The sequence below is a fragment of the Natrix helvetica genome (assembly GCF_964273705.1).
Source record: "Natrix helvetica genome assembly, chromosome: 2".
Taxonomy (NCBI): Eukaryota; Metazoa; Chordata; class Lepidosauria; order Squamata; family Natricidae; genus Natrix; species Natrix helvetica.
In genome coordinates, this window is record NC_138552.1 from 170,384,052 (window position 1) to 170,399,357 (window position 15,306).

At 44.1% G+C, this 15,306-nt stretch overlaps 1 protein-coding gene across 5 annotated transcripts in view; it reads left to right on the forward strand.

Moving 5' to 3' along the window:
* The window catches only part of MYO6 (myosin VI), a 127,430-nt gene that overhangs the window by 36,754 nt on the left and 75,370 nt on the right, over window positions 1–15,306 (forward strand). For all 5 annotated transcript variants that reach the window (XM_081941330.1, XM_081941331.1, XM_081941327.1 and 2 more), the window contains exon 2: window positions 7,049–7,181. In XM_081941330.1, the coding sequence (XP_081797456.1) occupies window positions 7,065–7,181 (117 nt within the window). In that variant the 5' untranslated portion in view covers window positions 7,049–7,064. The remainder of the gene's footprint in view (window positions 1–7,048; window positions 7,182–15,306) is intronic.

Below are 15,306 nucleotides of genomic sequence, written 5' to 3' on the forward strand. Positions count from 1 at the left end.
GACCGAACACAGGTAAGAGCCTATTTGCGGACTTACCTTGTGGCAATAAGAGCGGCCAAACGTAGACATTGTGCTGCTCTTATTGCGTCCGCGGATAACCGCCCTGCCGCCCTGTTTAGGGTGACCCGCTCCCTTCTATCGCAGAGGGTGCGGGAGACACCCTTACAGGGTAGAGCAGAGGAGTTTGGGGAATATCTTCAGGACAAAATCGATCAGATCCGGAGCGGGTGGACCTCCGTCAGTGGACCAGACGAGCCGCCAACAGCGAGTCTTGAGAGACCACTCTGGGAGGAGTTTGACTCTGTTGCCCCCGAGGATTTGGACAGGTTGCGTGGACGGCTGCGACCCACCACTTGTTTAACGGACCCGTGCCCCTCCTGGCTGGTACTGGCAGCCTGGGAGGTGACACGAGGCTGGCTCCTGGGCCTGGTGAGCGCATCATTGGGTGAGGGATACTTACCAGCCGCCTTGAAAGAGGCGGTGGTGAGACCCTTGCTCAAGAGGCCTTCACTCGACCCAATGGAGCTAGCTAACTATCGTCCAGTCTCCAACCTTCCCTTCGTGGTGAAGGTTGTTGAGAATGTGGTGGCGCAGCAGCTCCCACGACACCTAGACGAATCCGATTATCTAGACCCACGCCAGTCCGGCTTCCGACCCGGGCACAGCACCGAGACAGCCTTGGTCGCGTTGGTCGATGATCTCTGGAGGGCCAGAGATAGGGGTTGCTCCTCTATCCTGGTCCTATTAGACCTCTCGGCGGCTTTTGATACCATCGACCATGGTATCCTATTGCGCCGGTTGGAGGGGATGGGAGTCGGAGGCACCGTTTTGCGGTGGTTCGGCTCCTACCTCTCTGACCGGAAGCAATGTGTGTTGACAGGGGGACAGAGGTCGTCCCTGAGGCCACTCACTTGTGGGGTGCCACAGGGGTCGGTCCTCTCGCCTCTCCTGTTCAACGCATATGTGAAGCCGCTGGGTGAGATCATCCGTGGTTTTGGGGTTGAATACCACCTCTACGCTGATGATACTCAGCTGTATATTTCAACCCCAAACCACCCCAACAAGGCTGTCGAAGTGATGTCCCGGTGTTTGGAGGCCGTCGGGGTCTGGATGGGGGACAACAGACTCAAACTCAACCCCTCCAAGACCGAGTGGCTGTGGTTGCCGGCACCTCGGTTCAGCCAGCTGACTCCATCGCTGGCCATAGGGGGCGAACAGTTGTCCCCTGTGGAGCGGGCGCGCAATTTGGGTGTCCTCCTTGATGCCCGGCTGTCAATGGAGGACCATGTGGCAGCCGTGGCAAGGGGGGCATTCCACCAGGTTCGCCTGGTGCGCCAATTGCGCCCCCTACTGGACCGGAGTGCCCTGCGCACGGTCACTCATGCGCTGGTGACGTCTCGCCTGGACTACTGCAATGCCCTCTACATGGGGCTTCCCTTGGGACGCATCCGGAGACTGCAGCTAGTTCAGAACGCAGCCGCGTGGGTTATTATGGGAAGTACTCGCTACTCCCACGTAACACCTCTCCTGCGCGAGCTGCACTGGCTACCTGTAGCCTTTCGGGTGCGTTTCAAGGTATTGATCACCATCTTTAAAGCGCTCCATGGCAGAGGACCTAGTTATCTGCAGGATCGCATCCTACCACACACGTCCCTGCGACCTATCCGCTCACACAGGGAGGGGCTCCTCCTGGTGCCGTCTGCTAGGCAATGCCAGCGGGCGACACCCAGGAGTAGATCCTTCTCTGTGATGGGCCCAACCCTCTGGAATGACCTCCCCCCAGACATTCGAACTACCACCGACCTCCGCTCCTTCCGGCAAAAGTTAAAGACTCACCTATTTCAATCAGCTGGCCTGGCACTTTCTTAGTTTTACCTCCCGGGATGTATTTATTTTAATTGGGTTTTAAGGGTTTTATAGGCTTTTTAACGTATTATATTTATTATTCGATTACAGTCTCATAACCTCCTTCACCAGTATTAATTTAATTGTTTATGTATGTATTTTACAATGTATTTTAGTGACTGTACACCGCCCCGAGTCCTCTCCGGGAGAGGGGGCGGTCTATAAGTGTGAATAATAAATAATAAATAAAATAAATACCTGCCAGCGGATGTGCGGCTATCTCTGCAATGGTGGCTGTCCCCGGCCCTTCAATGCGGATTGGAGTTTTGGGAGCCGGATCGAGTGACCATCACTACAGACGCAAGCCTGTTCAGTTGGGGAGCGCTCATGGACTCCTACATGGCACAGGGCCATTGGACCCGGTTGGACCTTCGCCACAATATAACTGGCTGGAGCTGAAGGCTGCCAGACCGGCTCTCCACCAGTTCAGAAACACGATAGAGGGCCGTCATGTTCTTCTGTTGATGGACAATGTGGCCACAAAGGCCCACATAAACCACCAAGGTGGGACTCACTCCAGAGCCCTTTGGCTGGAGGCACTGAAACTAGGCTCCTGGGTGGAGAGAGGTGTCAGAGCACATTTCGGGCATGGCCAACCACCAGGCTGATTGGTTGAGCCGCACGACTTTCAACCACGGGGAGTGGCAGCTTCTATCAGACCTCTTCCAGAAGATTTTCCAGAGGTTCGGCGATCCGTTGGTGGACTTGTTCGCGACCCCGTCGAAGCCCAGCTCCTGAGATTCTTCATCCGTTTTCCAGCCTGGGCCACAGAAGGGACGGATGCTCTCCGGAGCCGATGGCCTCCGGACCTGTTGTATGCCTTCCCCCCTCTCCCTCTGATCCCCGGGACCCTGAGGAAGGTAGTGATAGGGAGGGCAGACATCATTCTGATCGCTCCATACTGGTCCAGATGGCCTTGGTTTGCGGACCTCATCCAGCTCTCCATCTCTCCCCATGGAGGATTCCCCGGGAGGAGCTTTCCCTACGTCAGGGGGTTTTAATCCATTCGGAGGCCCAGTGGCTCCACTTGACCGCCTGGTGCTTGAGCTGGGCCTCCTGAAAAATGCCAACTTGTCCTCCTGAGTTATAGCAACTATCGAGGCATCAAGATGCCCCTCCACCACTCGAATATAAAACTCCACATGGGCTGCATTTGTTAAGTGGTGCGGCCCATTCAGCATTTGTCCGACGGAGGCGTCAGTCGCTCAAATTCTGGATTTCCTACAAAAAGGCCTGGATGGGGGGCTCTCCCATAACACCCTACAGTGGCAGGTAGCGGTCTTGGACTCGACCCTGCCAGGGGAAGGTTGCTCGTCTTTGCCTCAACACCCCTTTGTCAAGGGGTTCCTAAGGGGGGGCGCGTGCTAATTTGTGGCCTTCCCCTGTTCATAGGTTCTCAACCTGGGACCTGCCTCTTGTACTTAGGGCCCTGACGGGTACTCCCTTTGAGCCCTTGCACACAGTTCACCTTAGGTTTCTATCTCTCAAGGTGGCGTCCCTGGTCACTGTGACCTCGGCCAGAGCATCTCCGAGTTAGGGGCCCTGTCATCTAAGGACGACCTCTGCCAGTTCCACCAGGATAGAGTAGTTCTGAGGTTGGATCCTACCTTTCTCCCTAAGGTCAATTCGCCCTTCCATGGAGCACAGGAGGTCATCCTATCCAATTTTTGCCAGACTCCCTCCCATGAGAGGGAGCGACTTTGGCACAAGCTGGACGTGCGGCATGCCTTGCGCATTTATCTCCAACGCATGTCTTTCTTCCATAGATCTGAGGCCCTCTTCATCCTTCCAACCGGGCTCCTTGGGTGCCAGGGTTTCCTTGCCACCATTGGCAGGTGGTTACGACAGGCCATCTCCACGGCCTACAAGTCCTCGGGCCGGCTTCCCCCCTTGGGGATCACGGCCCACTCCACACGGAGTGCCGCTACTACAGCAGTGTGGGCCACGAGGGCTCCATTTGAAGACATTTGCCGGGAGGCCACTTGGGCCTCCCCGTCTCCGTTTATCCGCCATTACCAGCTAGATGCCTTTGCATCGGCTGAAGCGTCCTTCGGGCGTAGGGTCCTACAACAGGAAGCGACAGCCCCTTTCCCCGAGTCTTAGTTTCCCTCCCAGGGACTGAGCTTGGGTACGTCCCAGGAGTCGCCCCTCCCTTGAGTCTACTGGAAAAGAATGTTGGTCCTTACCTGAACGTCTCTTTTTGGTAGATGAGAGGGAGGGGCGACATCCCACCTCTATTAAGACGTAGTTGGTAGTCAGTCGGAATAAGGAGCTGGGGAGAAGTTGTCCCCTGTCTGTTGTCTGTTTTTGTTTGACAGTATGCTTCTACTCATGCGGCTTCGAGGAACTGGGAACCACAGAGAAAGAAGGAGGTTAAAAGAGATTTCGCTCAGTCCAATCAGGACCAGTCAGGCTGTGAGAATATCCCAGGAGTCGCCCCTCCCTCTCGTCTACCGAAAAGAGACGTTCAGGTAAGGACCAACATTCTTTTCGTGTTGTAACGGCCTGGGTGGTGGGTGGGGCTCGTTTGTTGACTAGGGCTGGTTTCCAGATGTTTGGTAGGCAGGAGGTATCGTCACGTTTATTCATGTTGTGCGGGTGTTTCTCTATTTCAATAGCTTCCATAATTATTCTCTTATTGAAGTGTTCTGTTTTGGAGATTAACCTGGTTTCTTCAAAATTAATTTCATGTCCTGTATCTTTAAGGTGCTGGAAAAGGGAGGAAGTTTTTTCTTCTTTTCTGACTGCTTTCTTGTGTTCTGCAATGCATGCATTTATTCTCCTGTTCGTTTGTCCTATGTATGTTGCAGTGCAGATTTTGCATGGTATTTCGTAGACTCCTTGGTTTTCTAGCTGGATTTTGTCTTTGGGGTTTCTTAAGATGTTGGCTATTTTTTGGTCAGTGTTGAAGGCTGTTTTGATATTGTGTTTGTGGTTTGCTGATTTTATCTATGGTGCCTTTGATGTAAGGGAGGAGGGCGATGCCGTTGTCCTGTTCTGTGTCTTGGTTTTTGGGGGGAGTCTCCCTTTGGATTAGGTTGGTAGTTATTATTTTTTTAAATCCGTTGGAGATTAATACGTTTGTGAGTTTGTGTAATTCAGTTTTCAGGTGGTCTTTGTCGGCTAGGCGTTTGGTTCTGGAGATGAGGGTCTTGGCTACAGAGTTGATCTGTGCCGGGTGGTGATGGGATTGTGCATTTAGGTAGCAGTTGGTGTGGTTTTTTTTGGTAGATGGTGTGTCCTAGGGAGCCATTGGGTTTTTTGTAGATTAGGACGTCCAGAAAGAGAAGTTGGTTGTTTGCTTTTATTTCCATGGTGAATTGTATTTTGGGATGTAGGCTGTTGAGATGTGTGAGGAAGTTGTCCAGTTTTTCTTTCCCATGTGGTCAAATCACGAAAGTGTCATCAACATATCTAAGCCAGAGTTTGGGTTTGTGTTCAGATTTATCTAAGCCAGAGTTTGGGTTTGTGTTCAGATTTATCTAAGGCGTTAGTTTCAAAATGTTCCATGTATAAGTTTGTGATGACGGGTGAGAGGGGTGATCCCATGGGTGCTCCTTCTATCTGTTTGTATTTTTGTCCATTATGGATGAAGTATGTGTTGGTTAGGCAGTGGTTGTCAGGTCCAGGATGTGTTTAGGGGGGTTGTGTTTGTTCTGGATAGCTGTCAAGGCTTCTTTTATAGGCACTTGGGTGAAAAGGGATATGACATCGAAACTCACGAGTAGGTCGCTGGGTTGTAGGTTTTGTTTATTGTTTCTATGAAGTGGAGTGAGTTTTGTATGTTTGAGGTGATGGATTCTGTTGGAGTTGTTTGGCGAGGAATTTGGCAAGGTTCTGTAGAGGTGAGCCTATGTAGCTGACTATGGGTCTGAGTGTTGTTTTTTCTTTGCGTATCTTGGGGAGGCCATAGAGTTTGGGGCATCTAGAAGATTTCCCAAAATAATTATATATATAATTATATATATATTATATATTATATATATAATTTTGGGAAATAATTATATATATAATTATAATTATATATTAGTATATATGTATATGCATATGCATTTTATGTTTTTACGTTAACCCAAATGTAATTGTATTTGGGCATTCTATATCTGTTAATTTCTGGGAGCCCTTTAGGGCTGCATTATGTAGAACATTACTCTTTTGTGAGTGGGGGGGGAGAGAATCCTCCTCTAGCACAAGCTTCTCATTTAGTTTTATCTCAGCATAAAGGAATCTTGGCTTCCTCCTTGGACCTGCAATTCATTATCCATTAATGGAAGATTGCTGATGAATTTCAGCTCAGTAATATGTTGGCGCTTTATTGAATGTGGACTGTGGTGTTTCTGTGTGGGTGGTGGTAGTTTAAAATGAGTGCATCTTGCTTTATTCAACTCTTTTAATACATTTTAGTATCCCCTCTACCAGGTTTGGTTAGATATAACTTGTTTTATATTTTCATCTTTCTTAGCAAATATGGTGTTGGTACTATCCTCTGCTGAGTAATGTTTCTGTAAAAGCCACCATTCATTCCATCGGGTGTTGCCTTATTTCTCATTTTAGGGCACTGCATTTCTTTCCAGATAGAAATAGTTGCATTTGTTAATATAATTGCTCATCAGTTATGAGATTGGGAGGGAATTGGGATGACTTTAGTGGAAAAGAAGCAATGGATGCGCCTCAAAACGTTTAGCTTTCCATTTGCCCCCTTGAGATATTTTCATTGTGTCTACCAAGCTAACCTTACATATTGTTTTTCAGTTCCAAACATTTCTTTTCTTTTTTGAAATTTTTTTTATTAGTTTTACAAAATTTTAAGGAAAAGGGGTGATGGGTATGGTTACAAATTTTGACAGCTACATCGTGCAGGAAATGGTATTCCCCCCAATTCTCATAACTTTTACAAAATGATAAACAAGATGTTATTGCTTAACTAGATTTTGACAGCTTATTTTTACATTGTATCTTTCAATAATTTCAATCATTTCCTTTGTATCAAACAAAAAGATTCATTATATCAGCAATTGCACTACTTTTCTAGCTTACTTCTGTGTAGTATCTTCCGCTTTATCTAGGAGGGCTTTATTTTTTTCCATGAAGGCCTCCGCCTCCATAGTTGTATTAATTCTACAAACATTTCTTTTCTTTGTAGGAAATAGTTCCTCAAGATGGAGGACGGGAAGCCTGTTTGGGCTCCACACCCAACTGATGGGTTTCAGATGGGGAGCATTGTGGATATTGGACCTGACGGCTTAACCATTGAACCTGTAAATCAAAAGGGCAAGGTAGGTTTCTTCAAAAGGCGATTAGTTCTTGTTTTAGTGCAGGGGTGTCTAAACTTGGGAACTTTAAGACTTGTGGACTTCAACTCCCAGAATTCCCCAGCCAGCCATGCTGGCTGGGGAATTCTGGGAGTTGAAGTCCACAAGTCTTAAAGTTCCCAAGTTTGGACACCCCTGTTTTAGTGAAAGAGATGATGTTTGCAGTGAATGAGAAGCTAATATTTTAAAGCATTCAGAGTACTTGGAACTTTTTAATTGTTTTTTAAAAATATTTTTTGTTACAATTTTAACTATAACAATAGAAACTAATACAAACTAAACTTAAAGAGAAGAGGAGGAAAGAATAAAAAGTGCAAGAAAAAAGTGAGAATATCAAACACACAAACACACACACGACTTCCAACCTTTTATCACAATAAGTGTAAACAAATTTAGGCTCTTCAGCCTCTATAAAGTTATAAACAAATATTTCTTCATCCCATAACCCGTCCCTTGTCTGTAGACAAATGCATTAATTCTTCTTTGTACCCTTGCATTAATTTCTTCAAGGCCATACAATAAGCCTCTTTTGTTTAATAACGATTAAACATTTTATAGAGCCAGTTTGGTGTAGTGGTTAAACTATCAGGCTAGAAACTGGGAGGTTGTGAGTTGTAGCTTCACTTTGGGTGCAAAGCCAGTAGGGTGACCTTGGATCAATCACTTTCTCTCAGCCCTAGGAAGGAGACAGTGGTAAACTACTACTGAAAAACCTTGCCTAGAAAATTGCAGAGACTTGTCCAGAAAGTCTCCAAGAATCGGACACGATTGAACCGAAGGGGGAAAAAAATCTTACCTCGAATACCACAGATATAAATAGAAATCCCTCAGTAATAATGCAACCTATAAATATAGATTCAAGATATTTAAAGTTGAACAAAGGACAAAATAATTATCACAATATAGCACGTTTGAGGTTTTGCTATTTTGCTTTGAAATGTTACGATAGAGGACTGCATGCCTCAATATTTTTTTCCTTCTGAGAAACAAAGCTTCTAAATGTTATTGTCAATCTCATCTTCTCCACCCAAGAAAAAGGGAAGAATAAAAGGTTGTACTGTACTTAAATATGTTTTTTTGAAAATTTAAGAATACAGGCTAAATGTCTGTGGAGATTCTCTGTCATCAAGAACCGATGAAGCTTCTTAGATGAGAAGCGAAACGTTTTCCTCAAGGAACAAACAGTCCAGTTGCCTTTTGAAAAAGCACCTTTGGGTTAAAAATACAGGATTCCCCACCAGTCCTGAATTTAATGTGATTGTCGATTCCAAATACTGTTTTTTTTTTTTTAAATATTGAGTTGAAATAAGCTATTAGTCTATTTAAAAAAAAAAACAACCATTCATACCTCATTTAGAGAATTCACGTGTAAGTTGAAGGTGTACAGAAGAGATAACAGAAGTTTTGTTATTCACACAAAAGCATCTGCTTAGCTCTGAATGTTGCCTATTAAATGATTGTCTAAGGGGACTGATATTCCATGACTAGGTTTCTTTTTTGTATGTTTTGAAGCATTTGTGCAACAGTAAAAACAATTTGTTCAAGAAACATAAAACATCAAATGAGCAGACAAAATAAAGCCATTAGAATCCTTTTCAATAGAAAATAAAAAATAATACAATCAACCCTAGGTGCAATTCATTCTGCTAAAGTATAAGTATTGTGACACAAATAGGCTTGAAAATGTATTGGGTTATAAGCACAAGCATAATAGGCTCATTAAGGTTTTTTTTTTAAAAAAATAATGGCTTCCCTTTGTGCGATTTGTTCTTGAGATGCAACATGGTTGCAGACATTGGAAAACTGAACAGGTTATGCATTTATCATGGTTGTGATTTATTTTGATATTTTAAATAACCCCACTGTCCGAAATCAAGGGGGTTTCTCTATCAAACAAGACTTTAAGTTGTAACAGTAGATATAGTTTATAAGGACTTATTGTTATCCTTGTGGCTAACTGCCTCACAACTGTAACAGCACATTGTGGGATTGCATTAATTTATGCATAGAATCCTTTGGGGAGCTGAAGATAAATGTGCGATTGTGACTGAAAACTGAAGCCATGCTTTGTTCATTTGTTTTTTTTTTCCTTTCTTCATATTGTGATATCACATTTTGCCTTCCATTGCCCTCAGTAATGCTGTGGATAGCATGAAAATAATTGAATGCTCAGAGTTGTCATAAGAGCCTTAGACCAGCATTTCCTTACCTGATGTATTCCAGATATATTGTGAATGCAATTTCTTAAAAGCCTTGGGGAATCTGAGTTAAGGAAGACACTCAAAGATACACATTTTACTGAGGGAATTACAAAACAACACTGCTATTTTCATCTACGATGATCATCAAGGATGACATGTAGCCTGGTCCATGTAGCCTGGTCCAAACCTAGGTGGACCTACTAAATTGTTACTTATTTATGCTTTGTAAGTAATAATTTTGAAAGCTGGTCTCTTCTGTGAGAACTTTTGTGGAGGAGAGCAGTATTCCATGATGAAAATAAAGTAGAAAAAAAGTCCATGGACTTACTGTACAAATCTAGGCTTCTTTAGAAGAAAGTGTTCTATTTTGAATTTGTAAGAAAGAGCTTAAAATAAACACATTTTAAAACTAATGCTCATATTTTTCAACTCAATGAAATAGAGGAAATTTTAGTATGTAGGTCAAGAGGTGATGCTGCAGGCTTCCTCTCTGAGTGAAGTCTAGTCTCCCTCTAAGGAAGTAATCTCATCTAGGGGAGAAAGAAGGTGATGTTACCTTCCTACTTAGTAATGCAGCACTATGTAAAATCATTCTTATTCCAAGGAAGCCTCAAGAGTATTTTAATTCTGTTAATTTATTTCGGAAGACATTCTCAACAAGCTTTGCCTGATAATATATGACAGACATTAGGGAAGAATTCTTTGAATTTGGGAGATTTTCGAAATTAATAAATATATAAAGTACTTTAAAATAAAGCATTGATATGTATGCTTAGAAGGGATGTGGTGACTCAGTGGCGAAGATGCTGAGCTTGACAGGTTGGCAGTTCGCCGGTTTGAATCCCTAGTGCCATGTAATGGAGTGAGCTCCCGTTACTTGTCCCAGCTTCTGCCTAGCAGTTCGAAAGCATGTAGAAAAATGCAAGTAGAAAAATAGGAACCACCTTTGGTGGGAAGATAGACCATACAGGCTTCCAGACATGACTCTACGAACCTGCATCTATGATGCCACCTGAGCCGCTTTCTGCAGGTGGTGATCCACCTATTCCATCGAGGCTGTTTCGGCGTCCATTCCTCAGGTGCTTGAATTCCTCCAACACAGACTTGACAAAGGGTTCACCCCGAACGCACTTTGAAAGCAAGTCGCTGCCTTATCCACTGTCTTGCGATCAGGTTCCACTCGCACCCTTTCTAGACATCCACAGGTAGCCACTTTACTCCGGGATGCAGCAAATGTGCAATCACCTACGATTCATCGTTATCCAACCTGGAATCTATCGCTAGTCTTGCAAGCTCTCATTAATCCACCTTTCGAACCATTAAAGACTTCCAGCCTTTGCCATCTGACACTGAAAATCGCCTTCCTTGTGGCAGTCACCTCTGCAAGGCACAGCTTTATCCGTTTGAGAGAATCTCTGTATTATTCGGCCTGACAGAGTCATCCTCCTTTGGATCCATCATTCATACCAAAAATAAATGCTCTCTTTCATAAGCCGCAGAAGGTAACGCTTCCTGATTTTTGCCCCAATGCCACGCACCCCACCGAAAAACGGTGGCATAAATTGGACGTCAGGAGAGTGATTCGACGTTACATCAAAAGAACAGCATCCTTTTCTGGAACCGAATCGTTGTTTGTATCTTTCATCCTGCCTCCATGGGCAAGAAGGTATTGTCGACTGTCATCGGCAGATTGTCTGCATCACACTGTCCTATGAACATCAATCCAAACAAACACCAGCTCGTATCATGGCTCACTCCACCCGTAGCACCACTACCACGGAAGCCTGGGCTACTCAAGCTTTGGTGGAGGAAATATGCAGGGCAGCCACATGGGCATCTCCATCGTCCTTCATTAAGAATTATAAGCTTGACTCTTTTGCCTGCAGGCGGTCCATGAAGCTGACAGGACCCTGGACAATCCATTATCCCGCCCATAAGACATTAAGCTTGGGTATATCTTATGCTTGGATTCCCCAAGCAGCTCACCGAAGAAGGACTGTTGTCTTACCTGAATGGTAGTTCTCTGTGCGCTGCGGGAGAATCCAACACCACCCGAAGGTCTGGGTCCGTATCCAGATGACAATGTCCAAATTGGAACATGCAGCTGCTTGTCATAGTTCTTGTATGGTCCACATCTTTGTTGAGAAAAACTGAGGCAATCAAGCCAGGAGGCATGGCTAAAGACTCTAAAATTAACTCAGTCACTGGGCAGACAAACTGGAAGTTGAACCCATGCTTGGATTCTCCTGCAGCGCACAGAGAACTACCGTTCAGGTAAGACAATGGTCCATTGCCCCCAACAATCTGGGTCCTCATTTTACCAACCTCAGAGGGATGGAAGGATATTTCAACCTTGAGCCTGGTGGGATTTGAACTGCTAAATTGCAGTCAGCTGGCAGTCAGCAGAAATAGCCTGCAGTACTGCACTCTAACCACTGCGCCACTGAGGCTCCACTGCACCACCTAATGCAACTCAAGGAGAAGAGGTATCATATGAACTCTTCTAGGAGCACATTTAACTGCCCAGGCAGCTGCATTTTGCACCAGATGAATCTTCCGGATAGTTTTCAAGGGCAGCCTTGTACACAGTCCATTATAATAGTCCACTTTGGAGGTAACTAGGGCAAGAGTGACTATGATAAAAGTCTCCCAATCCAGGAAAGCCACAACTGCATATAACACAAAGCCATGCAATGGCCCTCCCAGCCACAACTGTTACCTGATCATTGAGTAGGAGTCGTAAGTCTAGAAGGACCTTCAGATTGTACACTGGGTCTTTGTAAGAGAGAACTGAGAGCCAGAGTGATGCAGGGGTTGAAACCCAGGTTCACATCTTCTCTTAGACGCAGAAACTCTTGGGGTGGTCACTGCCTTCCCCTCACCCCAACCTACACCCTAGGTCAGGCCTGTCAAACTGGCAGCCCATGGGCCAGATGCGTCATGCGCAGGCCATGCCCATCCCAGCTCCACAAAGGCAAAAAACATCACAATACCACGTGACGTGATAGAGTTTGATACCCGTGCCCTAGATTGTTGCTGTGGGACATGTTGTAGGAGGGAGTGCTGTTTATACTATCTTGACCCCCCGAGGGAAAAAGTGAGATATAAATCAAATAACTATTCCCAATGCAGGAGTCCTTATGTCCTAATGCGGTTTATAATTGCCCAATTTAGTGGTATAATTTTTTTTTAAAAAAAGTCTTTTCTTCTAAAATAACAGACGAGGCTGCTTTCGGCTCATTGGTTCATGAATTTTGCACCTGCTTGTTTGGCTCTCATCTGCACAAGCCGCTTCAAATTTCTTCCAATGGAAGGTGATACTACTTTTTACAAAAGGTCGTTGTCCCCAGGGTAGAGAAATGGTGGGCAGCTTAAATGAATTAAAAGTACACTGCAATTGTTTATACAATGAAATGGTTAGAAGTGATATAAAGTAAATGATTGAAGATGTTAAAGAATTTGAGATAAACTTTATCTGCTAATATGTATGTAATAATGATATTTTGATATATATAAAACAGGGGAGAGATGTAAGATCCCGGGGAGGCACCACCTCCTGTATGTTGTAGCTGTCAAAATTTTTCTCCATACTTATGTACCCTTTTCCCCAAAATATTTGAAAAAACCAATAAAACTTTTTTTACAAAAAAAAGAAAAGAAATGGTGGGCAGCTTGTTTCAATTGAGGAACTGACCAATGATTACTGATGGTTGGGTTTGGGTTCAAGGAGGATAAACCATCCTGTAAGTGCAACGAGTAGGACAGTGGTTTTTTGGAGCTGCAGCTTCCTGTGTCGTACATAAGAGAGAGAGAGAGAGACTAATGTTAGGTTTTTCAGGCAAGAGAAGGGGCTGTTCCTGGATGGGGAACAGCTGCTGGGAGTACATCCGAGTTTTAAAATCTGAATTAGCTGTACAGGTAGTCCTCAACTTACAACAATTCATTAAGTAACTGTTCAAAGTTACAATAGCATTGAAAAAAAGTGAGTTATGTCTGTTTTTCACACTTACAACCATTGCAGCATCCCCATGATTCAGTCATAAAAATTCAGACCCTTTGCAATTGACTCATATTTATGATGGTCAGAGAGTCCTGTGATCTTGTAATCACCATTTGTGACCTTCTGACAAGCCAAGTCAATAGGAAATCAAGATTCATTTAACAGCTGTGTTACTACCTTAATGATGGCAGTGATTCACTTAACAACTGTGGCAAGAAAGATTGTAAAATGGGGCGAAACTCAACACATGTCTTACTTAACAGCAAAAATGTTGGGCTCAATTATGGACATAAATTGAGGACTGCCTGTACAGGTTTACAATACTCTTTTCATTGGTTCGCATCTTAGAAATGGTGGTAAATTCTCAGGAAACATCAAAAGAGTTTTCTGAATTTCACAAAGAGGGAAATTGAGATAAGTTCTCTGCTCCTGACTATAACAGCCAGGAAATCAAGACTGGGTCATTTGGTTGTCCTGGCTTAATAATTACTAGAGAAATGTGGGACTTTGCATATTTCTAGCAGGGTGTATGAGAACTGAGGAGTGAAAAACATTTTCTGAATCCCAGGAGTGTCTCTTTTCAGATAATTTGTGTGTATTAGATATTACACTCCTAAATTCTGAATCAGTAATGATAGAACTACTTTATTTGTACTTCTAAAAATACATACGTATATAGTATACGCTGTGTCAATTGGGCCACACTTGCAAAAAGTAAGGGTGTAAGGTCTAGTGATGGAGACACCAGCTAGAAACAGGGAGACTGTGAGTTCTAGTCCTTCCTTAGGCACAAGAGCTAGCTTGGGCTAGTAACTTTCTTTTAGCCAACCTACCTCATGGGGTTGTATTTGAGGTAAAAACAGGAGGATTTCTGCTTTGAGTTATTTATTTAAAAAAAACAACAAAGTTGAGATATAAATACAAGAATCTTACATTGTTTCTCGGACTAAAAGTTCAAGGGGAATGATTGGATCAGACAGCACTTTTACCTTGCCAAAAGCTTGAAATTCTGACTGGAACATTTGTCTCCAATCAGCTAATATTAAATGTACCACTAATTTGGAGTCTTGGTGACTAGAAGTCTTAAACTTTGGAATAGTCAAGAACTGGTTAAAACAGTATTGTTTAAGCGTAGATAAAGTCAAAACTTGGTTAGTACTCAGTAGTGATTTGGGTAATAAGTTTCATAGGATTGTGCAGGATTGCGTGCCAGTATCTATAATTGCAGCAAGTGGTAGTACCTGTCTGGTTTTCTGGGCTTGAAGGTAAGTAGTGTTGAGCCTAGCTATTCTTGGAGACTACAGGGAAATGCTAGGGCAGTGGGTTCAACTGAGAAGTGAATTATCTTTGTAGAAGAAGCCGTTGGCAAACCAATTTGTATCATCATCAAAAACCATACCTGGTAATGTTCAGATGATCACCAGGAGTCAAGTGCAGCTGAGAGGCTTTCTTTTTTTTATTTGTTGCGTAAGGTGACTTCATCAAGTAGCAAACTTTCCCTTGCTCATAAATATGGTGTTCCATATATTTGCCATCCCTTACTTTTATATTTCACTGGCAACTCCTGAAAATGCATGGCTGCATTTCCTGCATTATAGATCTGTGGTGATGCAGTGGTTGGAACGCAGTATTGTATGGCTAATTCTGCCGACTGCCAGGAGTTTGAGTCTCACTGGCTCAAGGTTGACTCAATCTTCCATCTTTCTGAGGTCGGTAAAATGAGAAGCCAGATTTTTTTTGGGGGGGGGCAATATGCTGACCCTGTAAACTGCTTAGAAAGGGCTGTAAAGCACTGTAAAGTGGTATATAAGTCTAAGTGCTATTGCTATGGCTATATCCTTGTAGGAAAACTGAGCTGTTGTGCATGAAACTTCTCTTCCTGCAAATT